Raw genomic sequence first — 27254 nt, 5'->3', positions numbered from 1 at the left:
GTTTGGCAAAGTTACCAAAACCACATAGAAAAGATTATGGAGTTTACAAAAAGGGAAAGGAGAAAAAACCACGGATGTCGTCAAAAAAAGAGGGTTTATCCTTGAGGTTACTGCTTCTATGTAAATGAACGGGGGCTGTAGGGCCACATGAACGCTGAGCCTCTGATCTGAACATGAAAACTCAAGAGAATCTATAAAGATTGTACACTCGTGTACAAGAACGCACACTATGTTCTCATGAATGACATGTGCACAAACATGCAAAATTATAATTTGACAGAAAGATTTCTTTCATCAGTTGGGACAACTCCCACTGACCCTCACTTCAAATTAGCGCTGGGGCCGTGGCTGTGGAGCCCCAGACTTGTTTTGTCAGAGTAAACAGTCTAAATATGATGAGTCCTTCTCTGCAGAGATGCGTGTCTCTGAGGGTAGGCATTCATTAGAGGGCTGCACCACCCACATGCAGTTTGCCCACCCCTCGACCTCACATTTACAATCTCTGCAGGCACTGTTATGAGCGAGTGAGTGAGTGTGTGTGTGTGTGTATGTGTGTGTGTGTGTGTACATGTGGTTTTGGGGGTGCCTTCTCGCTCTGCAGACCCTGTTTCCACTTTCTCTTGGAAAGTCCTTCTAGACCTCGATTGAGTTTTTGAGCCAGTAGGTTCTGTTGATGACTTTGTGTAAAGAATACCTGCACTCACAAATGTTTTGGCAACTTTTTTCAATTCCACAGTTCCAACAGTTTTGGTCTTAAGTAAAGTATGTTTTTGTGTGGACATAAGGCCACGAGTTAGACCCTGCTATGGACCTTATGGACTACAGCTAGGATGGACTAACAACTCTTCAACTTTTTAAGGAATAGTTTGACGTTTTTGGAAATACACTTAGCCACTTTCTTGCCACGAGTTAGACAAGGCAAGACAATGAGGTACCACTTTCATATCAGACGGTTAACTAAGCTGGGGCCAGGATACAATTAGCTTAGCTTAGCATAAAAACTGGGAGCAGGGGGAAACAGCTGGCCTGACTCTATCAGAAGGTTAAAAAAATCCAGCACCTATAAAGATAACAAATTAACACCTTATGTCTTGTTTGTTTAATTGTTTCAAAGCTGAAGCCCAGATTGGGCAGCCACAAGCCGAGCTGTTTCCCCCTGCTCCCATATGCTAAAATAAGCTAACCATCTTCTGGCTGTAGCTTTATATTGAGCGGACAGATATGAGAATAGTATCGATCTTCCCGACAAACTCTTGGCAAGAAAGCGAATAAGTGTATAACTATTCCCTTACTGTAAGTATTAAGATGCTTCCTCAAAGGTTTCTATTCACTATTAGCAGTCTGCCACCAGCATGCCTGAAAGATATTCTCTCCAACAGAGTATCCAGTTAACACTTGTTGCCATTTGGATGCTTCACAGAAACTCGTGGCACAAATGGGATGGTAGTGACCATTCAAATGTCAACGGCCTAAAACTAAAGCAGGATGGGGCCAGTTGTTTAAGAACAGGCAGACAGAGCACCCAGGTAGAGATGTGAGGCCAGGGATCATGTGGTGCTGAGGCCATGAATGGAAGGTGTTGATGCTAACTAATCCAGATTAATCCTGGAGAGCGATCCCGGTTCACACTGATGGTATGCCAGACAAATTGTTGCTATGACTGGTCGCCAGCCAGAATGATTATAGACATGCTGAGATGTTATTCTTTGAATACCTTGGCCTGATGAGGTGAGACAGGCAGCCAGGGAAAGCTTTGCAGACACAATGGAACCTGGCCAAGGTGGAGTAGAGAGTAACAGTGTGAACCACTGGCAGGAAAACAGAAGAGAAAGGTTCGTAGAACACCCAAACATTTTTGTTTGGTCAGCTCGCAGTAGTGGGATAGAGGCCAAACTTTCCTTAAGGGGAATTTAGGGAGAGCAGCAGTAGTCTGAGCAGCATTTAAAGGACATAACATGCTGGAAATCTAAAATGGAAGTGAGACAGACTCAATTCCTGAAGTACCAATGATCACACTTTTCAGTCAGGCTAAAACAATAAAGATAATTGTTTAATTTCCATTCTAGAAAAAAGGGTGGCACATGTTTATGTTAATACTGAAAATGCTGAAAACATTTATGTTGATTCTGGTAAATATTTCATGTGTATTGACTGATTTTTACCATTAGTCCATCAATATTGTATAGGTGAAAATGAGCAAAGTATTTCTGTGAGTTTTCCTCAGGCTAAATCTTCACAGAGGTATACATATGTGACACAGTTGTAGATGTTTCAATTGATGTGTCAAATACCATTATCAAATATATAAAAAAAACTACAACAAATTAAATATTCCTTATAAACAGAACATTGTTTACCTAAAGAAGTGGGACCATATCTTCAGATTATCTTGATTCTGTGATATTTTATTGACAAATGTAACAGATACAGATTCCTATGGTAAATCCCTTTTTTCTTCATTTATTAAATTAAATAATTTATTTGCCAGGGGAAAGTTTGAAGTACAGATGTCTTTTAAAAATGACCTAGATGCCAGAATTGGTTTTGTACATACATATTATTGTAATTCTTCTAAAGAGTCTCCACAACAAATGATTTTGCCTGATTACAGTATACAGACTGCGCTTCACTGACATCTCCCTGACTCACCTGCTTGTTACTGCATGAGTAAAAAGGGCAAGACAACACCTTTAGTCCTCTGAGGTCAAAGTAGGAAAAGCACAGGCATGACTAATAACATGGAAATAAACATGACAACTGGATTTGATTTAATGAGACAATCTGATGCAAAAATCAATCAAAGAAAGAAAGAAAAAAATAATTATTCCTCGATTGTGCTTTTAGGAGTAACATTTGCACTGCAATTTTATTTACATAAATCTGGTAATGTGGAATATATTACAGTGTCTGGTTGATCCTTTACTCATTTTAGTGATCTTAGCCATCGTATGAAGACAATACGGACAGGCAAAATGCAAACACTGGCACACAGGTAGGCTACACAAGGACAACACACTTATTTACACACTCTTGTTTTTTTTCTTTTAACCCCCACTTCCTGTCAGTCTCCCTTTCACCAAGCACAGGCATTAACTAATCACACATACTCTTATAAATTACTGTGCGATTCAGCTTGGCTCTTGGAGTTGCTAGAAGGACAGTTTATCCAGGTACGTCAGGGCTTTGCAGGTCACCAGGCCATAGTAGGTCTTTAACAGTGAGCATTGTTCACCCTTCTGTCCCAGGTCTGCCCACACTATATCTAGTTCATGGCTTTCCATTCCTGCTGAGCTGAATTGATAGCGGTAACAGCAGGCGTTGTAGCGGATATGTTTCTCTCCTGAGAACCTGCTACTGTGGGTTGGTGCCACACCAGCCTTCTGAGCACAAAGGCCCACAAAAACATCAGCTGGCACAGGTGCACGAACTGCTGCAGAGGCAACATACACTTTTCGGACCACATCCTGGGATATAACATAAGCCGTCCCTTCACAGTATTCAGGCAGGTACTTGTCAGGGTAGAGTGCTGGGGGTAAGAAACCAGGACTGTTGGGGTCCCTGTCAGGGGAGTCTCTCTGGATCACCCTACCTAAATAAAGGTCCTCAGGGTGCCTGTGCAGCCCGAGTAGGTAGCCTCCGATTGCAGGAAGGTTGATAAACACAGAGTCCTTAGTCAGCAGAACAAATCTTGCCACGGGACAGAAGGCAATCACCCAGCGCAGCGCCAGCACTGTCCTTTCTGTTGGGCCACGGAGGGACGAGTCAGACACAGCATGACCCTGGACCATGTCCCCATGGAGGTCAGACTCTATCATGAGGGCCTTTTGTGCAGCGGAAGTCTCTGTTGATCCTAAGAAGAACAGTATCCGCATTGGGAAGCCTTGGATGAGCGTTTGGTTAGCCCATGTCCTCCTGACTGCATCTCTTTGGGTGATATTAGCTGTGGAGCTGAAGACGAGAGTAAGGAGGAAGAGGTTAGAGTTTCTGCAGGCATCAGGGTTTGTGATGGGGTAGGCCAGGGACACATTCTCCCTGACGTTGCTCAGGTCTAGTTTCCTTGCTTTCTCTCTTACATCAACAACCAAGCCATCAGTGTAGACCCCAGGTGTGGGCTGCAGGAGGTACTCCTCGACAAAGTCTGCCCCAAACAGCAGGGCATGGAAGAGGAGGACGTTGAAGAGGAGGAAACACCACTGGTGGGTACGCAGTTTGCATGGAGAGCACTGGAGCATGAGACAGTAAAAGATAGAGTATGAATCATCATAATTGTAGCCAATCAAACTTACATTATAATTCATAAGCTGCAAATAATTAACACTGTACCTGCATGACACCTGCCTTAACAGCCTTGTTTTTTCTCTGTGTATTGGCTGTCTGTGACCAGAGGACCTTCTGCTGCAGTCAGTTCAACAATACTAGCTGACAGACAGGGTTTCCACTTTCATGAAACTCTAGGAGCATGTAACCCTGCACCCCAATGCAGTCACATGCTTCATCAAGAGGAGTGTGTCCTGCATCATGCATACATCATTAATGATACAGAGAAGGAAGGTTTAATCTCATACCACAAGGATCCCCTCCCGACATGTTTTAAGTGCATACGTACATGTGTTACGTGTGTCTGTTTTAAGGAGAGAAAAAAGAAAATGTCCCCCTATCAGCAGATGTGCTCAATGTGAAAACACCCAGTCAGTGTCAAAAGCTGCACATAAAAAGGCATCAAACATACACATACATAAGCAAAACTGTGTGGATAGTATTAAGGCTTCTCATTCTGAGAGCTTGCAAAGGTTCATAACTCACTGCAGAAAATGTTAAAGAAGACATCTCTGTTGGAACCAAAAACAACATCAACAAACAATAAAATACTTCAGCAACCTTTAATGGACATACTTGAAATGTGTTTCCTCTACATTGGATTTATAAGGTTTAGATAATGTGTTGCTTGGTAAAATTGGTCATACATTAGGTTGAATATAAAAAGCCAAAGTTGTAGAGAATTGCTTGCCTTGGTTAAACTTGATCATATGTGTAGCCTAAAGCAAAAGTTGCCTTCCTGCAGAAGAGGGGCAGGAAATAAAAATAAAAGCGGAAATAAAATGTATGAAGTGGTGGGTGTTTAGAAATTGTATTATTTACCATAATTTGTATTAGACTGAAGTGGACAGGTTGAAAAAATATCCGAAAACAAGACTTTCTAAAATCAAATGGAGCCTCCCACACAGTCCAGGAGGTGGCGGTAATGCGCCTGTAGTTGAATTTGAACCCCATCAATTATGAAGAAGAAGAAGAAGAAAGTAGGCGGTTTCATTTCTCGGTATTGTATTTACAAACGAAGTCATGGCGGCTTCCATTGAGAGTTTACTGGAAGAAATCTCCGGTGTTGAAGATCCAATTGAAGAGCTGCAGAGTTTAAAAACTGCTTTATTGTCGTTACCTCTCAGCGCTTTGAGAGACTCAGTGAGCGGACAGCGTTTCAATGTGATATTCTCTCTGTTACACTCAAATGACAGGTTGGTTTAGCACAGTGCGTCTAATTCACACTGTTTAGCAAACTGCTGAGTCAGTCAGCTCTTAGCATTTATTATAAGTGTAATTAACAGTTATTTGAACATTAAGTTGATACCGGTAGGTTAAGTAAGATGGCTAGCTTGAAAACAAGGCTGCTTTTTCCCGGTGCTAGTTGTTACCAAGCTAACTGGCTACAATGCTACCAAGAATATACAGATGTGGACAGTGACGTTTTCCGTTGTAGAACCCTGTGTTATTGGGTTTAAAATGAAAATTACATTACGGACTTTCATATTAAATGTATTTTTGGGGTGTTCATATCTGTATGGCAGCATAAGTCGTTGCCCTTTTTACACACAGCCCCCCCCAAATACATTTTTGACAGTATTATGCAGAAAGACTGAGCTGCTACACTTTTCGTCCAATATGGAGATGAAAGAGCTGAAAATTAGCACTTAAACTACACAGTCATTGTTTAATTTGATGACTTTTGTGTGCTGGAGTTAAGAGCCAACCAATAAAACATTGGCATTGTCAACACTGTCCCGATTCTCAGAGTGTTTTCCTTTTTCACTTTTTCATAACAGTTTTGCTAATTGATTGTTTACATAATTTTTAAGCAAATATGCCAGCATACAGCGGTTACAACTCACATTTGAATATTTACTGGTTTTCCTCTTGGTCTTCTATGATAGAATTACTGTGGGCTTTAGTGCAATTTGTATATGTCAGCGTGGGCTCTGAGTTATTAACTGAGAAAAGAATTGGGAGAGTTGCCGCCATAACGTTTCTAATGTGAGCTGTGTTCACAGGGAGCAGGTTGAGCTGTGTGTGGCCATCCTTGAACGCATCTTAATGGCCCTAAGTCCTGTGTCACTGGCCCAGAACTACAGAGTGGAGCTGCAGGGGGGTCTGACTCATCCTAATGAAACTGTTAAGATACTGGCCTTGACGCAGGTAGCGCGCTCGCACACTCACACACACCTATACAGTACAATTGCCTTTTAAGCCACTGACCTTGCCAAGTTTCTATGTTTTTCTCTGTCAGATTGGTAGAATGGTGGAGCACCCCGACGCTGCCACTGAAATCCTCAACAACAATGGCATTCTCGCAGCAGTGATCCACTCCATCGGAGAAGAGAAGTTGGCCGTGGCAAAGCAGGTGATTACTGAAGCACTGAAATATCCTGCATTGAGATTTTAATGAATCTGCAGTTGGTGCAGTAATTGTTTCATTTCTTAGGCCATCCAGTCCCTGTCTAAACTGAGCCACTCCAAGCCTGGCTTAGACAAATTGTTCCAGAGCGACCTGCTGAAAGTTATAAAGGATGTGATGGCTATAAGTGACATTGTCAGATACAGAATATATGAGGTACGTTCAACAGTGTGTCACTTTGGGTTCACTGTGGCTGATAATGCAAAAGTGGCAACTTTTTTTGTGTGACATACAGTTGTTTTTAATCTAAATTTTAAGTACATTTATTTTACTGGAATCAGTGGAAAAGATGACTAATCATAACAAGATATCCTGCCATAATGTGGGTACAAGGATTTAGTTGTATTAAAGTTGGTCTGGAATGCATCTTAATATACACACATAAAACACCTCTCATATTCATTTCCTAATAATAAAGACTTTTCTTGCTGCTTGCAGCTGGTGGTGGAAATCTCGTCCGTATCGCCCATTTCTTTCGGTTACTGTGCCAACAGCAGCTTAATTTCTCAGCTGCTTGGAGAACTGACAGGGGATGATGTGTTGATCAGGTAATAAGAGACAGAGATGTAAACTGAGAAGTTGTTGAAAATGATAATGTAGTTACTGCAAATTAAGAATTGTGATTTGGACTGCTTTCACAATCCTTCCTTTTTAATGCTCTTCTTTGCTCTTCTATCATTCTGTAAATGTGTATCTGTTGTCTTTTTCTCCAGGGCCACAGCCATTGAGATGGTGACCACTCTAGCCCACAGTCAGCATGGCCGGCAGTATTTGGCCCAGCAGGGTATAATGGACAAGATCTCCAACATGATCAGAGGAGCAGAGACTGACCCTTTCTCCTCCCTCTACCTTCCTGGTGAGTCTCTTTAGAAAACTGCTCAAAGAAAATGCAGAAATGTTATGATTATGTGGCATATTCCTCTTATTTAATACAACAATTCAGTTCTGCATTATTCAGTCCTTTACAGTGAGAATTTTACTCCTATAGGATTGGTGAAGTTCTTTGGAAACCTGGCCATTATGGACAGCCCTCAGCAGGTTTGTGAAACATATCCAGCCTTCCAGAACAAGGTGTTTGAGATGGTTCTGGACCCGGACCCTGCAATGATTGGTGTGGCTCTGGACACTTTGGGAATACTCGGATCTACTGTGGAGGGGAAGCAGGTTCTTCAGAAAACAGGTTAGCTTGTTATTTTTGTTATTAATTATTGTAATTACAGCTGATGTCTTGGGGTCTGTGTGTCTGATTGTCTGTGTGTCTTCAGGAGAAAAATTCAAGGCTGTGCTGTTAAGAATGAGCCAGCTTGCTAGTTCTGGAGCTACAGAGCTCAGAGTGCGCAGCTTGGACGCCATAGCGGATCTTCTCACTCTACAGGTATGTGTGTGCACATGTATATAAGGTACTTTTTATGTAATTAAAGGCCATTTTCAGAAGAAATAATAATTTTATGAATCTATAATGCCTCATTGCAGCCAGAGCAGCAGACAGAAGACCTATTGGCCCTGACAGAGTCCTGGTTCCACCTTTTGTCTAACCAACCAATGGACATGATCCGCAACATCAGCACTCAGCCGTTCCCAGAGCTGCATTGTGGGGCTCTGCGGATATTCACTGTGAGTGTTCAGCTGTTAATAACTACCATCATTTCCTCCCTGTGTTACTGACCTTTTGATAACCTGTAAAAGAACAGCAGCTATTGAAAGATTGTGTCTTGTATTTTGTATGATTACACAAAAGCATAATGCCGTCAACATTGCTCCAGTAGTATTTCTCTTCATCAGTGGATATCTGTGTGTGTTTTTCAGGCCATTGCCACTCAGCTGTGGGGTCAGAAGTTAATGATCAGCACTCCCAGTTTCATGGAGTTCGTTTTGGATCGTTCAGCGGGTCAGACAAAAGAGGCCAAAGATGCTAAGTTTGAACTTGTGGGGTCACTTGTGGGTTCATCAACAGCAGCAGAGATACTGGGCAGCCAGCACTACATCCGTCTGAAGACTTATCTCCGAGAGGGACCCTACTATGTTACAGCTGTGAACTCAGTCAGCACAGAAGGAGCAGACTGAGTCAAACACACAAATACACTTTATTGGTTTCTAATTTCTTAATTAATGGGTAAGAGCTTCAATAATCTAACCGTGGGTTAACATATACTCTGCCATAATAAACTCATTCTCTGATAAATACATAAATGGTTCTAACAAATTAGAGCATGGTGCTCAGTTGATGAAAACTTCCAAGTTTTCTCAACAAAAAAATGACAATGCTAAACGTTCCACAGTATACATCTCAACTGCATCAAGAAACAAACTGGTAAAGGATGGTTTAACTGAGTAAGTTATCCTAATTATGCAGATTATAGCAAAATCCCTTTCACAGTTGGAAACCCCTCATTGCAACACGCATAGATAGAAATTGTTATTGTCCACAAAGGGGAATACATTCAGCTCATGTCAGTACAATACTAACCTACTGGCAATGAATTAATAAAAATAGACACCACAGTATAACACATGATACTAAAATACAATATAAACTTCCACAATGAATGTGTGCTGAAAAGCTACTCACAACTGTATCAAACCTGGTGCTATAATTGCACAAGCAAAGTTGCCATTATAAGATCATGGATACTGGTGTAATTAAAGTTTTATAAGATGTAAAAAATGTACCATCCAGGCACTTGTACAAATTCACATCAACTATACACTACCTTTCAAATCAGACACCTGCTCTTGATTTAAAATGTTTTGTGTCAAAATATTTTCTTTACTGAATGGAATGTTTTTTTGTATTAAAGAGGAAGCAGTCTGACAGATGTGTTTGCTTTTAATTTTCATATTTTGCACAAGGGTTGTAGCACAGTGACACACCCAGAAATGTGATACTTGGAATTTCAAACAGACCTTGAACGTTTTTTAAAACTGCAATTACATTTTTTGGCACCAAATAAAATCACTGTTAGGTTTATGATTTAAGAGATTAAGAGGCGTAAATCGTTTTTTTGAATGCCACTTAAATAGTTTCACGTCTGCCACAATTTTATATCTTGTGACAATATTGAAAAACATTTTCATCAGCATAATTTGGGAAGCATTAATAGATCAGGGAGTATTTTCACAGGTTTGATTCTCCCAAACCATAGAGAATGAACACACGTTTAGTATGTTTAACTTGAATAGTTACATTTCATAAAGGCAAATCATCTAAGATGATATGATCAAACTTTTATAGTTCTTAGTAGCCTTTATCATTTTCAGATGTTAATCCAACACGTGAGGTGATTTATTTGATGTTTTCATGGAATAAACTATAAAGTTTTTAAACTGAGTCAGGCCCGTTTATATTGTAACTTACTTTTAACTTGCCTGTATAATAAATAAAAATAAAAAAAGTTAGTAATACGAAGATTTAGTAGGTAGATAGTTGGCCATCTTTGGGTTTGATTGAATTGGAGATTTAAGTGGTGTTCTTTGTCATCTCCACTAGAGGACAGCAGTTCAGCTCTGCCTCCGTCAGACACTATCAGATGTCAGGCAAAAGCTCAAAACCCAGTTTCAGATTATTGATTCTTTATGGAAGAAGTACTCCGATCCTTTGAATAAAAGTGGTAATACCACCCTGAGAATACTCCATTACAAGTAACTTATAAACCTTAAGTAAAAGGTAAATTATCAGTACTGAAGTGCCTCACTGGGCTCAATTAAAACCCTGAATGTGGTCGTTTTAAATGAGAGTGTAGCATTTACAGTGCATTTGGGCGCTTGGGTAGCTTACCTGGTAGAGCATGTGCCCATATACAGAGTCTCAGTCTTCGACCCAGCGGCCGTGGGTTCGGTTTGCTGCATGTCATTCCCTCTCCCCTTTCATGTCCAAGCTGTCCTGTCAAAATAAAAGCCCCAAAAAAATCTTTGAAGTGCCCATATTATGAAAGAAAATAACTTTTTCTGGGATTTGGGGTGTTATTTTGTGTCTCTTGTGCTTCCACACGCATACAAACTTTGGAAAAAAAACATCCATGTTGTTTTGAGTGAGATATGGGTTTCTGAATGTGTCCCGCCTTCAGTCTCCAGTGGGCTATTTCACAAAACCAAGATAAGGGATTAAGCCGAGATTTCCCAGTTATCCTGGATGAATTTAGCCTTGACTCGGTTTCACAAAAGCAGAGACACCTAAGTTACCATGGAGATTTATTCTGTACAGCTAGCCTGCTCCTGACCAGGCTAACAGGCAGGATTTATTCATCCTGGAGCCTTTTCTGTTCACTCAGCAGTGGTTTCACCCTATTGTTATCAGCCTGGATTAAAATACAACAGGTGCATATTGCTGTTCATTTAAGTACTGTAATTATTTAAAGTTGGGATCATTATTTTTTTTTAATTATTCATGTGACAGTCATTGTTACTGTTATATTGCTGTATGCAGACTGCTGTTCATATTGTTAGAAGTTTGATGAATATATTATGGCAGTTGTTGAGATAATTAGAAAAGGCTGATTCAGTTGTCATATGTGTTTTAAATGAAGTCTGTTACTAAGGGCAATACATACAATGCTGTACAAGTGTGTTTCTATAGTGCACCTTGAATTATTTTAGTTGATTCATTTTTTTGTTCCGCTTCCATGTGCATTGTATTTGGCATTCTTAGCACACAATTTGTGTTGTCCAGTAAACTGGGACTACAATTAGGGAGGATTGTACAATTTTAAGAACATATCCTAATTGTACAATCCTCCCAAATTATAGTCTTAGTTCACTGGACCAGTAACTATATAATGATGTAACCTAGGCTACTGTACATTCATGTGACAACAGGGAGAGGACACCCCAATGGTTTTTGACCTTATATTTTGCTGGGGGGAAACTGATGAATATCACTCTGTTCCATTCATGTTTACAGTGTGCATGGAATTTATCACTTAATTATTTTTATAGTTTCTAGATTTTAGAGTCCAATTTCTTCAGTGTCTTTCTTTTCTATATCCATATATACGAGGAAGCAAAAGCATATAATATGTAGAGAAGGAAACTCAGCCTCTGTAAAAAATTAAATAAATGCAAGAAAAAGCGTGGCAGATAATAGCGGACCGACTGAATGATAGTCTAAAAATATACATTTATGAACTACTGCTCTTAATGGAAACCATTCAATGAGTCACTGTCATTTGCAAAAACGAACAGTTGTACACTTTGCATTAAAAGCGAGCAGTGGAAGTTAATATGACTTAGGAAATTTATATTTTAGCCCATGAGAGAGAGGGAGGAACATGGTGAAAGAGATATTTATGCATCATATTCTAGTGTTAGAGAAAATAGATCTTCATGGTAAATTTCCTGAATAACATTATCTTCTGCTTACTTTTAAGGCAAAAAGTACAACTGTTAATTTGTGCAAATGATTAGTAGCCTAATCCTTGAATGGTATGATTATGACGGTTTCAGTTCAGAGAAGTGGTCAGTTAATGTATATATTTAGGCTGCTTACGCATTCAGTCGGTCCGCGATCGTCTGCCTCGCTTTCTTTTGCTGTTTCATTACAGCGGACGTGTTTCTTTTCTTTTTATACAAATACTGTGTTTCACATTGCATATTCTCCATTTTAGCATCAGTAAATTCGCGGTCTGTTAAAGAAAGCTGTGAACGTGCATCTATCCAAATTACTGTCCAATTACATCCTGGCTCGACCTAGTCGCTCCTCCTCAGCCTGGCTTGGCCGGCGTGAAATGCACCAAGCCAGGCTGCACAGATTAGACTAGGTCAAGCCTCACTTTATCGGTAATCCTGGATTTATAAATTCTGCTTTTGTGAAACAGCCACCCGGGTGAGCTGTTCAAAATCTGCACAGCTTTCTACGTCACCAGCTGAAACGAGGGGCCTAGGGGGCTAACCGTTAGCATGCTAGCACTAACATGCTAGCTCATTATCAATGGCAAAACACTGCTACAACACTCAAATTCACCCTAATCTACAAAATAAATTGTATAGAACTACTTACATGTCCCTGTTCTGCAGGCATTCCACGCAAAGTCTTCTAAACGAGGGCGCACTGTCTCCCGGCTAATCCTGCCTTGTACAGGCCGAAGTTGGAGAAACAGCTAGCTAGCTCATGTAATCCTTACATAGCCACTGAGCATGTGCGACTGACAATAAAGATGTTACAGAAGTTGAGAGGTCTCACTCTGTAGCTAAAACAGAGACCTGACACAGGGTGAAAAGAGGAGCTGCAGCAATGTGCAGTACAACAAAAATATGGTGTTTTTTGAAAATTAAACCATGTAAACCTATTCTGATACAATCTCAAATTACAATTATGAACCTGAAAATGAGCATAATATGGACACTTTAAAAAAAAAAAAAAAAAAAAAAAACTTCAGAAAAGTATTGTCCATTTTGTATGTTGCCGTCTAATGCTAAAAATGGTTTATATTCATTGTTTCCCATCATCAAAATACCCCATAATGAAGTACTTGTTCAAGCACTTTTGTCAGTGATTACCAAATGTCTTCTTGGGCATGCTTTGCACACCTGATTTTGGGTATTTTCTGCAGACCCTCCAGGCTCTGGCTGCGCCACTCCAGGACATTAACATTCTTGCGTTGTCTTGGCTGTGTGCTCAAGTTCATTGTCCTGTTGGAAAGTGAACCTTCAGCCCAGTAGGGAGGTCCTGAGTGCTCTGGGCCACGTTTTCATCAAGGATATCTCTGTACTTTGCTCCGTTCAGCTTTTCCTCAACTCTGACCAGGCCCCCAGTCCCTGCTGCTGAAAAACACACCCACAGCAATGCATGAGGCTGCCTCCATGCTTCACCGCTGCGATGGTATTACACAGGTGATGAGCAGATCCTGGTTCCTCCAGACATTATAATTGAGGTTAATCTGTTCAATCTCAGAGAATCTTGTTTCTCACAGCCTCAAAGTCTTCTAGTTGCTTTAATTTTTTTTGCAAACTCCAAGCAAGCAGGCTTTCATGTGTCTTTTACTGAGAAGAGGCTGCAGTCTGGCCACTGGTTGTCCTTGTGGAAGTTTCTCCCATTTCCACACAGGATCTCTGGAGCTCAGCCAGAGTGACTCTTCTCCACCAATTGCTCAGTTTGTGCAGGCAGCCAGCTCTAGGAAAAGTTGTTCAAAACTTCTCCCATTTAAGAATTATGCTCTTAGGAATCTTCAGTGCAGCATTCTTTCAACCTCATGGCTTGGTTTTTGCTCTGATATGCGTCGTCAGCTGTGAGACCTTATATAGACAGGTGTGTGCCTTTCCACATATTGTCCAATCAGTTGAATTTACCGCAGGTAAAACAAGATGTAGAAACATCTCAAAGATGATCAAGGTCATCGCAAAGGGTCTAAATACTTCTGATATTTCAGGGTTTTTTCTTTTTTCTTTGCAAACATTTCTAAAACCCTGTTTTTGCTTTGATAATATGGGCGTGTAGATTGTTTAAATAACTTTAGCATTAATAAGCATGTTTACTTTTGGCTTGACACTTTAAGCATAAATTGATGCTTATACTTTTACTTGACTTCAATTTTGAATGCAAAAATGAGAATATTTCTATTGCATCACTACTTTCTTGCCAAGAGTTCAGGCTTTGTTCTTTTTTTATTACCACATTTCCAAAAGTTTTGCATTACGATTATTATAAGTTACATATAATTATTACATAAATGTAACGTGGCTCTGTTTGGACATATTCCACATTGTTCCTTTAATCTGCTGACAAACCCAACCACCCTGGTGGGATAATCTCACAGATGTCACTTTTCTCCAGCAATAAAAAAAAAAGACTTCCCACTCCAGTCACAGCAAATGACTCAATCTCAGACATCCATCATAAACTTAAAACCCTTCAACAACCTTGTTCCACCGTCACCCCGGTGAATCATAACGCCTCCCCCACGTCTCCTTCATACTTGCTCCAGTTTGCGTCATCAAAAAAAACAAAGAAAACATCCAGTCAGTCAATCTTTTCGGTAAAACTTTATTTGAAGGTATCTACATAAGAGTGACATGACAGTGTCATGAACACATGACACTGTCATGACACAGTCATGACACATGAACTCTAACCCTAACTCTAACTCTAAGCCTAACCCTAACTTGTCATGACAAAAACCGACTGACACTTACTAAAAGAAGCGTTATGTCATCAACGTTTATGACTTGTTTATAATATTTATGACATATTCATGACAGTGTCATGTCACTCTTATGTAGATACCTTCAAGTAAAGTGTAACCATCTTTTATGACATCTTATATTAATTTCTTATTTTGGCACTTCTGGGAGCATTTTGCTTCTCCTCCTTCTTACACCTTATATGACTGTTCAGTGTTAGTGGCCCTCTGTTTAAAGCTACAATTACAACACAGACACTGAAAGCCACTTCATGTTGCAAAACATGTTTAAACCCAGTTTGTCAGGAGTTTTCAACTGTTAGGAGATTCTTGTTCATGCAGATTTACCAAACTCAGGCTGTGCTGCAATCATCCTTTTTGGTATTACACTAAAAGTTGCACGGTAAGCATTGCCTCTTATCCCAAGAGTTGTTGCATTCTGTATATTAGGCTGATAAGTCTTTGTCTAAATATAATTGTTCCCGTTTAAACTTTAAATTTTCATTCCAGAGCACAGAAGAGACCCGAGCACTCCAACAGATGGTGCTAATCTCTCTCTCTCTCTCGCTCCATCATCAAGAGTTGGGTGATCATTCAACAGTTATGTCATTAGGTGTACCGCGACCTTAGGAAGCAAAGCTGTCATTACCGTTATGTTCACTGCTGCAGACCTGTCCTCTGCATCTCCCACAATATTTCCCCCTCACACCCTGTCAGCCTGATTTTTTTTTTTTGGACAAATTATTTCATCTGCATCTCTCAGTTTGTCTGTTTAACGAGTTTATTAGCCAGTTGTCATTTTGCTCGCAGCCTCTTTAGCCTATCTGCGTTGACAAAATTCCATAGATAGACTCCAAGATGCACCTGGATAGGTGAGGTGTGCATCCAACACACAGGGAGATATCACCCGTTTTTTTGCAAGAGCGCGCCTTTCTCTCCGGGTGACCACTCTTTTTTGGCAGATCACCCTCCGATGCAATTAACCCAGGAAGAAGACTTTGTTAAGGGGGACTCAACGCCGACCACCGCAGCTCTCAAGTCCGAGGGCAGCGCCGGATCACCGGTCAAAATGTGCAGTGAATGTTACGTGAATCAGACATTTGTGCACGATGATGGGACCGTGAACAACCACAAGCCACGGTAAGAGAAACAAGCAACAACAGACAGGATCAAGTAAGGAGGCAGACTTTAGCTATCATATGTGGAGATTAGTAATGAATAACTTAGTGCTTTTGATTATTGCCTACTTCTCACATTTGTGGAATAAAAACTGAAAAGTGCCAAATGTCTTCTTTTATGACATTTGAATATTTTTGTATTCAGTTAGTTGTTGTTCAGTGTGTAAGCATGCTGATTTTAGTTTGTACAGTGTTTTTACAGAGCTCCATTAATACACCGTATATTCCTGTCACCACTGTTGTGTGTTCAGCTGTTCATTGCCTTGCTCTTTGTCTCAGCTTTCAGTACTACATCCTGGATATAATAATAATAATAATAATAATAATAATAATAATAATAATAATATTAAATATGGTGACATTGCTAGAACTAGTAATAAACACATTAAATAATGTTTAATGTGTTGGGCTTGTATCTGTGTGTCTTCTTTGGAACATTTGTATTACTTTTCAACAAAAAAACTACATGTTTTGAAAAAATGCACAGTGAAAGTCCCAAAGAAGACAAATAGATGTGTTGTCAAACAAGCTCAAACCATAAAACCTCTCAAGCAACATGTGTTGTTCTTTGTTCGTTATACTCAGATGCCATAAATGCCCGTGAGCTCCAGTGCCTTTTATGAGACTGGTGCCCTGTAGCCGTTGGGTTTTGTTTGGTTTAGTTGGATGGATGGATTTCACCAAACCACATGGGAAAATATAGCCTTCAGCTTTTTATGCAATATGTTTGACAAGCTTAAGGACTGACTGATGGAGAGAAGAGGCAGAGAGATGGAGGAAACAGAGGTTTAGGGCTTTTCTCTCTTCCTATAGATTGTACAAGATTAGTTTCTTCTTCAGTGATCTGTTTGGAAGAGACCGGAAAACAGCACCTGTCTTCAACCAAGACGAATGAACACCAAACCACTTACACTTCATTTGAAAAAACAAAATGCATCTGTTACATCTCCCTGTGATGAGTAACCAAGGAGCTAAGGAGGTGCAAAATCTTCCAGTAACTGAAGCTTGTAATATCTCAAATACCCATTAATGCACTGTTATTAAAAGAGTGTAAAATATTAAGGTATAAATTAATCCATTCACTAAACTCTGGGCTTTCTAATTCATCTCATTCCAGCATTAGTTCACCTTCACACAGAAAGGTAACCGCGTATCCCATGACTGTACTTCTCTTTGCATGTAACTCAGGCTCTCAGGCTGTGATTGAATAAGAACTGGAAGAGGTGACTCAACATCTGCAGTCATTAAATTGTGCTCTTCTGTCCTTCAGTTGTTATGATCTGATAGTCAGATGAATCTACGTCCGGGATTTAAAATCCTACTTCACTGAAACAGAAGTATTATCAGCTAAATGTACTTAAAGTATTGAAAGTGAAAGTACTCAATCTGCAAAAGAAATGTCCCCTGTGAAGCAATACATTATTACATATTACCTTATTAGATTGTTAATACTCAAGCAGCATTTTACTGTTGCACCTGGTCGAGCTGTAGCTTGTACTTTACATACAGTTAGCTATTTTAGTCAAGTGCTCCTCCAAAAAAGGCTTACAAGGTAAATCTGAGGTATCGTCAGATGATTAATGAGGCAAGAAGGTCTGCTTCACACATTAATATTAATGCTTTGGATATTCTCTAATCTAAGGGTTTTTTATGTGAAATAATTTTAGCTCAGCTTACATTTATGTAGTCAAAAATGTTTGAAATTTAAATTTCTTCTATTCCAGACTCTAAAAACACAAAACAAATCTTATTTTCATAAAACATTTCACAATTGATATTTTATAACAATTCATAAATAAGTTACATAAATTACTGACAAGCTTTATAATTATATAGTACACCTTTTGACAGGCAAAATGCATCCAACCTATTCTTAAAATAATTAATTGAAGGGGAACGCACAACTTCTTCTGGAAGCTCGTACCATGATTTTACCACACGGAGTGTGAAACAATTCTTTCTCTTTTCAGACAGGCATGTTCTAGGGTAACATTTTAAAGTGTTTCATACCTATTGCTCCAAAACTGACAGACAGGCTCAACTGTTACATCATATATTCCCTGTACAAGCTTATACACCTGAATCATATCACCTCTGTATCTCCTAAATATGAGAGTCGGTAAACTTAATTTCCTCAATCTATCTTCATAAGACATATTTTTCATTCCTGGAATTAATTTAATAGCTCTTCTCTGAACCCTTTCAATTTCTACATATTTTAATTTATATGGACACCAGACTGAGCTAGCATATTCAAGATGGGATCTGATGAAGTTGGGAGTGGTAAAAATATGTCCTTGCATACATTTTGAAAAGTTATTTTTATTATTGCAATCATAGATGTTACTTTCTTAACTTTTTCAGAAATATGTGCGTGGAATTAAAGTGAACCATCCACCACAACACCTACGTCCTTCTCCTCTTGTACTGGATTTAACCAATTCAATTTCAATTCAATTTTATTTATAGTATCAAATCATAACAAGAGTTACCTCAAGACACTTTACAGATAGAGTAGGTCTAGACCACACTCTATAATTTATAAAGCACCACTGGTTTAATCTTTAACAGTGCATTGTATTCTATAATCTTATATGTTTTTAATCTGAAAATGAACTATAGCTGCAGGATATATATACAATGAAGTAAACTGTATAATATTCCCCCTCAAAGGAAGTGGAGTATAGAGTGTGTTTTAATAGTCTCAGACAGGCCTTGCGGTGTAACTGACTAAAAGTCACGTACAGTATGCTTGTCTCAGATGCCCTCAGCTGACCTCAGCTAAACAATAGGTGTCTCCAGGGAACTTAGAACATAAATAAATTCCTGGAAATTTGGGGAATAATAATCATATCACGCAAGGCCAGGCCAATTTGACCTGGTAAGATAACCTTTGCATGCAAGGATGAGTGCAGGGCTGTGTTAGACAAAAAAATGTGACCTAAATGCTTATTTTTAAAGATGTTTGTTGGACGCTATAAAACTAAGTTGAAATGTTACTCATGACTTCTTCTCGAGAGTAAACCACAAATCTGCTAATCTACTCTTGAGTCTCGTTATGCTACAACAAGTAAAAGTTTCATGAAATGGAAGTAGTACCTCAAACTTGTACTTGAGTAAATGTAATTAGTTACTTTTCGACAGGCACACCAAAATAATAGTCAAGTTTAAACCTTTTATATCTGTCACCTTGAGCAGATTTATTATGAGAAACAAAACATTTCTTCATTTCTTTCCAGAAGAGAAAATACCGTATCAGTCTAAAAAACAAATGTAATGCTTCTTTTAATAAAGTTAATATCATAAAAGTTATGGACTGTAAGAAACAGAGTTAAGACTCTGTTCATAACATTCACTAGAATGCATGTATGCTTACAGCCACAGTAACTGCATTGTATGCCTACATTGTAGTAAAGCAGTTAGTATGCATGGTGCTTTAGATGAACATATGCTGGCTGGTTTTACTTTATATTGTCTGTATGACTTCAGGAAGCTGTTTGAACAGCTCATATTACAGACCAAGCTGCAAACAGAAAGGTAAAGAGACTTGTCTCGACTGGGCTGAAATACTTTCTATCAGTTTGTGATAGTATATATTTTTTCTTTCCAATTTTCCCATACTTTTCTGCATTCCTGTATCAGTCCACCACCTGCACGTCCTTTCCTTCTTGCTGTGTTCCTTGTTCCTTTTTAACATTTCCTGCCCTTCCAGCTCCCTTCACTTTTGCACTTCTTCTCATTTTCTCCCTTCATTTCCCTTCTGCTTCTTTACTTTTCTCCTCTTCCTCCTCTAGCTCCTCTCCAGCACCACTCCAGACCAACATCAACAGCAGCGGGGTTATCTTAGACATCTCCACTCTTACGATGGAGCAGCAGGAGAGTGAGGAGGTGCCTCCGCTGCCTCCCCGCTTCCGCTTCAGAGACCTACTGCTCGGGGATCAGAGCTTCCAGAATGATGACAGGTAGGCAGCAGAGTGGACGTGAAGAGAACTCACAGAAAGTACATTGAGCACTGATGTCAGAGACAGAAACATCACCTTTTTATTTACCTTTATTTATGTATTTTTTGGTGATGGTTCAAATGGTGTGATGGTTCTTTTTCAGTGAAAAAGTATAACAGTAAAACTGTGAGCGACATACCAGAGTTTGACTATCGCATACTGTATGGACAATACTGTAAACATTTTAAAGCTGAAAGGATTAGCTGATAAATCCATTTGTCAACCAAATCTCTTTATAGTCAATTTGTCCATGTCATGTCATGTTCATCTTTCTTCATTTGAAGTAGCAAAAAACACTTTTATTTTGACCATTGGCACAGATTATTTGATGTCATTACAGCTGTTCATGTTGCTTTCACAACAATGTGCTGTTTTTTTTTACAGCTAAAAATAGGTCTACTTGAATTACCTGTTGTCGGTGTTTGTACCCACTTGCTTTGAAGTTACATCAGAGTCATTGTGCATTGAGTGTTTACCTTGTCTACCCCCTGCAGTCTTAGCATACACAACAACATACACAAGTAAAATTTGAAGTGCTCTCTAACCCTGTTATATGGTGTAAGTGGTGGGTGTGCTTTGGAGTTTATCAGCCTGGAAAGAGAGAATGAAGCCAGAAATATGAGAGACTTTAGGGTGCTGTCCATGGTGCTGAAAAGGAGGAAGTTTCTAAATCACTGTGGTTTTTGAGAAGTAGGCTAGGGGTGCGTGCGTGCATGTGTGTGTTTGATACATTCCCCCAAGAATGTGTTTGAAACTTAAAAAAGTCTGCCTCAAAACATGTTATTGTGACCTAATTCACAATATGAATTTTACACAAGATCTCACCATAAGTCCCTTTGTTATCTACCTTTCCTAATCCATACTGTCTCCTCTTTTACCCTCAGTTCTGTACTCTGTGGCAGCATGCAAGCTCAATAGACAAGATCAGCAGCAGTTTTCTGTTTTTCTGAGATCGGCTTCATTTGTTTTTGTCCTGCGATTCAAAACTGTGCTACAGCAAGGATTTAGATAGAATCTGCCTCTAAAGTCAAAAAAAAAGTGAATTTAAAAAAACAACTTGTGTGCCCCTTTTTTCTGTTATTGCAGTGGTTTTAAGGAGTGCTGCTTTTTAACAATCTCGATCAGTTAGTTAAACGCTCATATTTGTGTTCCCTCAAGATATTTATTCAGTATGTAAGCTTGGTTTCTGCCAGATGGATGTCAGGAGAGTGATGATCAAATGTAATTTTAGATGTGATTACAGCAGCAGCAAAAATTTGAGGGCGCAATGCTGTTTGTAATATTTGACACAGCTATTTGACGAGTAAAAAACAACAAGCTCTGCCAATGCTTTCAGTCAAATGTGACCTTTCCCCAGCTGTCCTTGCAACAACCACTGTTTTCTCCTTGATAAAGCTGTCTACATTTTTTCAGCTGCTATTAAGACAGTCATTATCATTTTTCTGCTCTCTCCCTGCAAATGCACTTGTCCTCTGTCAGCAGTAGATAGTGTTGTTGGAGGTGACTGATTTCCAGTGGTCAGCGTCCAGGCTTGTGTCTGTCTGTGAACTCCCAAATGCCACTGGTCACATCTTTCCAGATATCATCCATCACTCAAATGTTCCTTTCTCAAAGGCAGGCATGCATGAGATAAAAATACAAAAGCATGAATTACTACTTCATTACTTCTCTTCAAATTAAGAGAAGACAAAAAGCTGGGAGGGATGGGAGGGACGCAGAAGAGAGAGAGAGCGAGAGGCAGACAGAAAGAGAACAGAGCCTCTTACATTGTTCTCTTATTTTTGTCTGCATTTTCTTAAATCGAAAAGGAAAAAGCATCTTTCTGTTACTGTCGTCTGTCAGTTATGATGCTGAAAGCTTCATAACAGTGAAGCAGAGAGCAGAGAGGACCCCCCCCCCCCTCCTGTTGCTTTCTCTTGACAGAAGAGCAAAACAGAACGACTGACTGAGTGCTTGACTTTGGACTTTGTAGGCTATAAATCATGAAGGCTTCAGATGACATATTTGAAACACTTCTAAGTCGCTATAATAAACTCTGACATCCTGCAGTTGAAGATGCTTGTTGGCATCCGTTAAAAAAAAAATCCATTATGTCACAGTGAATGTTTACAACTTCATCAGGAGCTGCAGTGCTCCTGGAGAGGACCATGCTGCAACAGCATCACTTAGGGTTATTCCTGTCATACTGTAGCAACGTTGCTGTGGCAACAGGCCCGCGCAGGAGAGACAGAAAGAGAGAGATTGTATAAATATACAAATATTCAAATAAGCACTTCAGTCTTCAAAATAAATCATTAATCGAACACTAGCCTTCTTTGTCTATAAATCCTTTTTTATTGTATTCTGTATAGCTTTTTTGTTGTTATCGGCGAGTTTGGATTTTTTTGTCCAAAAAAGAATTCATCTTCTTCACAGTTAGTGTGTTGTTTTAGAGCTGCTAGGCTGGGAGTCGTGTTGGTCGAGAAGCTAAATGCTGTAGGAATTAAGACTGCACGACGCAGCTACACGTGTCCCGCACGATGGATCCGAGGCTCATCATCCCAACCTGGGTCAATCCGTCCGTGGGCACTTGGAGGTCGGACCTCTTTGGTAGTGATGCCGGGCAGAGGTAGGGCCACATGGAGTCTATACGTGCGCAATTATGTCCTAATGTCAGTGGATTGGTGCTGGATGCTCTGATGGGAAGTTAGGGTACCACCTTGTGAGAAAGTGTTATTTTTATTATTTTTCCTTTTTTTTGCTGTGACAGATTATACATATATACATAAAGGCTATGTTTGCATATGGACAACAGAGTAAGAAACAACGTGTGCTCGCTCTGATCAATTTGATACGCGCGCCCAAAAATTGCTGAGATCCACAGAAATGCCTGCGTGTTTATTCATTACCTGAAAGTCAGTTATTTATCATATTCATGGACGCAACGGCTTTAATGGAAAGTAATTGTTGTAATTATTGATTCACCTTGGTTGTTAAAGTGTCAGAAAATGGTGGAAAATGCCCTATTTCCACGTTGACTTATGTGACTTGTTTTGTGCAACCAACATTTCGAAACCCAAAGATCTGCAATGTCATAGAGCACTAAGAAAATCGGCAAATATTCAAACCTGAGAAGCCACAACCAGTGACTTTTTGAAAGAAAAAAAAGCATAACAAATGACTCGATTTTTTAAGCTTCCGATAAATTTTCTGTCCTTTGATTAATTGACCGTTTAAACGTTTCAGCTCTAATATAAAGCGTTTGATATTAGAACCGGAACTAACGATTATTTTCATTATCAATTAATCTGCTAATTTTGTCTTTCTCAATTTAGCCTATATCAATTAATAGTTTGGTTAAGCTGTAAAATGTCAGAGAATGCTGACAAATGTTGATCACAATATCTTGAATACCAGGTGATGCCTTTCTAATAGTCACAAGCCAAAAGATATTCAGTTTAATATCACAAAATATCTAGATTTTAGAAGCCAAAAACAGTGAATTTTCAGTATTTTTGCTTAGGAAATTAAATTAAAAATTAACCATGTTTTAAAGTAGTTGCTAAATAATACTTTTCTGTCAATTGACTCATCAATTAATCAACTAATGTTTGACATTAGGGCTACAACTAACAATTATCATCGTATTATTTGTTTTGTCTGACCAACAGTCCAAAACCCAAATATATTCACGATCACATTTAACAAAGAGAAGCAGCAAATCCTCACATTTGAGAAGCTGCGACGATGTAATGTTAGGTCAGATCTGCTTGGAAAAAAGGATATAAGTTATTAATCAACTACTTTTCTGTTGATCTACTAATTGATTGATTGAATACTTTCAGCTCTATTTGATATGGTGGCAAAAATATTTTCACAATCATAGTCAAACTCTCTGGTTTTATTGGAACTTTTTGTCTTGAGAGCAACAGGTCTCTCTCTCTCTGGTGTTGATGAACACCTCGAAGTAAGTTCATGTAATAAAAGCATGTTCCAGAGCTGCAAGATGATTGCAGTTGCAGAACTTTTATAGAATTAGTTGTGTTAAAAGATCTAATTATTCCCACAGTAGCGCATGAAACTGGATGTGACACTGTATGACTAATGTCAGACCTCCTCCTACTAGTAATTGTGTGCTCAACAGGAACTGATTAAGGGTTATTACTTGCACCATTGTGTGTGTGTGTGTGTGTGTGTGTATGTGTGTGTGTGTGTGTGTGTGTGTGTGTGTGTGTGTGTGTATGCGTGTGCATGTGTGTGTGTGTGGTTGGTGGGTGAGTGGGTAGTTGAAGGGGTGAGACACAGAGACAAAGAGCAATCTGTAGGACCCTTACAGCCACCTCTTAGTTGAAGGACCTTTACCTCCGCCGGAGCCCATCTCTGCCGTGCTGCTGGCCAGATGTGACAGCTGTTTTCAGATCTCATCGCAGAGGATTTCTTTTGGTGTTTCTTTGTTTCATCTCTGTAAGGGTTTCACCATTCTTTTTTTGTCACTTTATCATTGTGCAGAACTGAAATAGCTGTTGCAGTGCACACCGAAAGGATGCCTGTGCACCCAACAACCCACACTGCCTTTTCCTTCCCACTGCGAACTTTTCAGCCACATGCTGAAACTGGGGATTACTGCAGCAACAGCAGGCTTGGAGCCTCACAAACTTTCAACCTTTCTCAAATCCTTCTAATCTCTCTTGTCATTTTTACCTGTCTGCACTCTCTTCTGCAGGCGGTACTGTGAAGACTATAATAGTGCAAAGATTGTCTGTGTGTTGCCAAGCTACCTACTGTATGAGTCTCTGTGACTGACTCTACCCCTTCTGTGCTTGGCTCTGTCTCACAAATTAACATGTCTACTATTGTTTCAAAATGAATCTATTTTTTTTTTTTCAAATTGAAAGAGGAAATATTTCTTCACCAAAAGAAAGTTACTCCTGATGGCTCACCTAAAACCTTTTTTGTGTTTTGCTGTATCCATACCCAGCAAATCAACATGTATTGTGACTTGAATGAAAACCTTGTTTTACTTTTGTTCTTTATTCCAACAGGGAATTTTGTTTTCACTTGTTTCAGTTTATTCTGAAATTGCATGGAAGCAAAAAACCCTAAATAAGATTATATTTTTCAATTTATGTTTTGTCTGTAAATTCTCCCATTTGCATAAATGATGAAGTATTGACAGATTGAAGGTCACAGTTGCCTGAAGGATATGGAGGATAATGTTACTCAGAAGTCAAATAAAAAAAATTGAAAATGACAAATAAATTATGTTATTACTTATGATATTCAGACTATAAATACATGTTCAAATTTATAAAGGGAAATTAAAAAAGAAATGTAATATTGAAATGACAAATGTATCTTGTGAAGTTGCAATTTGAAAATTAGTAGTGAATTTTAAAATCCTGAAATGAAAAATAGAAGAACATTTTAGCTTTTCTATTTTCCATTTCAGGAGGATCAAATTACAAGCTTAAATGTAAATGCTGAGATTTAAATTTGCAATTGAAAAAGGAAAATTAAAACATAACATTGGACAATCACAAAGGCGGGAAAATACAAGGCAGGAAGTAAAACAAAACATGACACAGGAGAAACAGAGACACTTCAAAATAGAACACGAAACTGAAGCATGAAACATACACAAGGAAGAAACTGGGAAAGCCACACAGAAAGAACATGGGTAAAACATAACCAAAAGCAAATAAGGGAAACATTAACACAGGGAATGAATGACAACATAAAACTAAACTGAAACTAAATGACATGACAGTGGGAACAATACAACAAAAACCAATAACACAAAGACAGGCGGACAAGGGTGAGAGAAGCAGGTAAGGACTACAGAGACACATGAGGTAAACACAAGAACAAAGAACTCAAAAACTGTCACATGGTCAAATGATGATAAACTTAAAGTGATGGTTCGGAGTAATTTCACCCTAGGGTCCTTTGCACCATGACCTCGAGCCAAACACCCCCCCCAGAAGCTTTTTTCACCTGGGTCGAAAATTGGGAGAGTTAGCGTTATCAGCTGAATAGCTTTAGCCGCGCCCACTGGACCACGTGCTTTTGTTTTTTTCCGTACTAATAATTACCCCAAATGCCATAATAAACCTAACTAACTATAGTACAAATAGGTAATGAACTCATACAACGATGGATTGGAAAGTTTGTAAAGACACCAGAAGTTTATGTAAATAACAACTTGCCTTCTGGCTTCTGCTCTCTGCTGTTGTTGTTGCTGCTGTAAGACGGCGCTTAGAGGGACGTCTACAAATTACAACACTGAAAAGAGATGCAACAAAAATATTTTTAAATTAACTTTTTTTTAAGTAAGTGCTGTAGTATAATTAGCAGGAGACAAGTAATAGGTAGGTAAGTTTGGAGACATTACCTTATTTAATCATTAAATTAATAAATATTTTTGTTGCATCTCTTTGGGTGGGTGTTGTAATTTGTAGACTGCCCTAAGCACTGCTCGCACTGCAGGTAGCAGCAGCTGCAGCTAGCAGAAGAGAGCAGGCAAGTGTTCATAAACTTCTGGTGTACTTACAAACTTTCCAATCCATCGTTTATGAGTGCATAACCTATTTGTGCTACTGTAGACGTTTGGTATAATTTCGGGCATTATTAGTAGGGTAACTTACAAGATACAAACGTGGGTCCATTAGCCCCTGCGCTAAGCTAGTCAGCTGATAATGCTACTCTACGCTAACTCTCCCAATGTTTGACCCTGTTGAAAAAAGCTTCTGGCGGGGTGTTTGGCTCGAGGTCATGGTGCAAAGCACCCTAGGGTGAAATTACTCTGAACCATCACTTTAATGTCCAAAGACCAACTGGCCTAGAGCAAGACCGTGACAGCGTGGTCTCGAGAGTGGATAAGTTGCTATTTCAAAAATCAATTTGTCATTTCAATGTTTACTTTTCTTTATCATTGAATGATGGCCTGACTATTCTGGGTACAAAAACAATTTAAAATAAAGTATGTATGTACCATTTTATCTTTTAATTTGAATTCTGGGTGAACTTATCCTCCGTACTGTAACAGCTACTCTTTGGCTCCTTTGTTTATGCTGCATGTCCTACAGTATCTAGTAATTGGTAACAAAATCAGAGACAGATAATAACCAAACTCTCCTCGGGCAGCTGATTAGAAAAACAACATTATGAATATCCATGCTGTGTAAAATATCATACTTAAAAAACGGCTTGGAAAAACATCTGCATGGCTCTTTCTGTTTGTGTTGATGATTCTGTGTGA

General features: G+C 39.2%; 3 protein-coding genes across 3 annotated transcripts in view; 2 read left to right on the top strand and 1 right to left on the bottom strand.

The window, feature by feature from the left end:
• Window positions 1-3149: 3149 nt before the first annotated feature.
• LOC120545057 (putative UDP-GlcNAc:betaGal beta-1,3-N-acetylglucosaminyltransferase LOC100288842) lies at window positions 3150-4232 on the bottom strand. Its single transcript, XM_039779038.1, has one exon. It carries the CDS (start codon window positions 4230-4232, stop codon window positions 3150-3152), a length of 1083 nt encoding a protein of 360 aa, XP_039634972.1.
• A 1074-nt stretch (window positions 4233-5306) lies between these two features.
• On the top strand, window positions 5307-9543 carry psmd5 (proteasome 26S subunit, non-ATPase 5). Its single transcript, XM_039780803.1, has 10 exons — window positions 5307-5513; window positions 6324-6468; window positions 6560-6673; window positions 6755-6883; window positions 7166-7275; window positions 7441-7583; window positions 7716-7907; window positions 7993-8102; window positions 8201-8341; window positions 8534-9543. The coding sequence occupies exons 1-10, from the start codon at window positions 5341-5343 to the stop codon at window positions 8789-8791; spliced, it is 1515 nt and encodes a 504-aa protein (XP_039636737.1). The 5' UTR covers window positions 5307-5340; the 3' UTR covers window positions 8792-9543.
• Window positions 9544-15811: 6268 nt separating this feature from the next.
• kcnt1a (potassium sodium-activated channel subfamily T member 1a) overlaps window positions 15812-27254 on the top strand; it is a 31455-nt gene continuing 20012 nt past the window's right edge. The window contains exons 1-2 of the mRNA XM_039778890.1: window positions 15812-15978; window positions 19811-19978. Of these exons, the coding sequence (XP_039634824.1) occupies window positions 15812-15978; window positions 19811-19978 (335 nt within the window). The remainder of the gene's footprint in view (window positions 15979-19810; window positions 19979-27254) is intronic.

This window comes from Perca fluviatilis, chromosome 17 (assembly GCF_010015445.1).
Source record: "Perca fluviatilis chromosome 17, GENO_Pfluv_1.0, whole genome shotgun sequence".
NCBI lineage: Eukaryota > Metazoa > Chordata > Actinopteri > Perciformes > Percidae > Perca > Perca fluviatilis.
The sequence above is the reverse complement of the archived record's forward strand: the minus strand, read 5'-3'. Positions and strand labels throughout refer to the sequence as shown.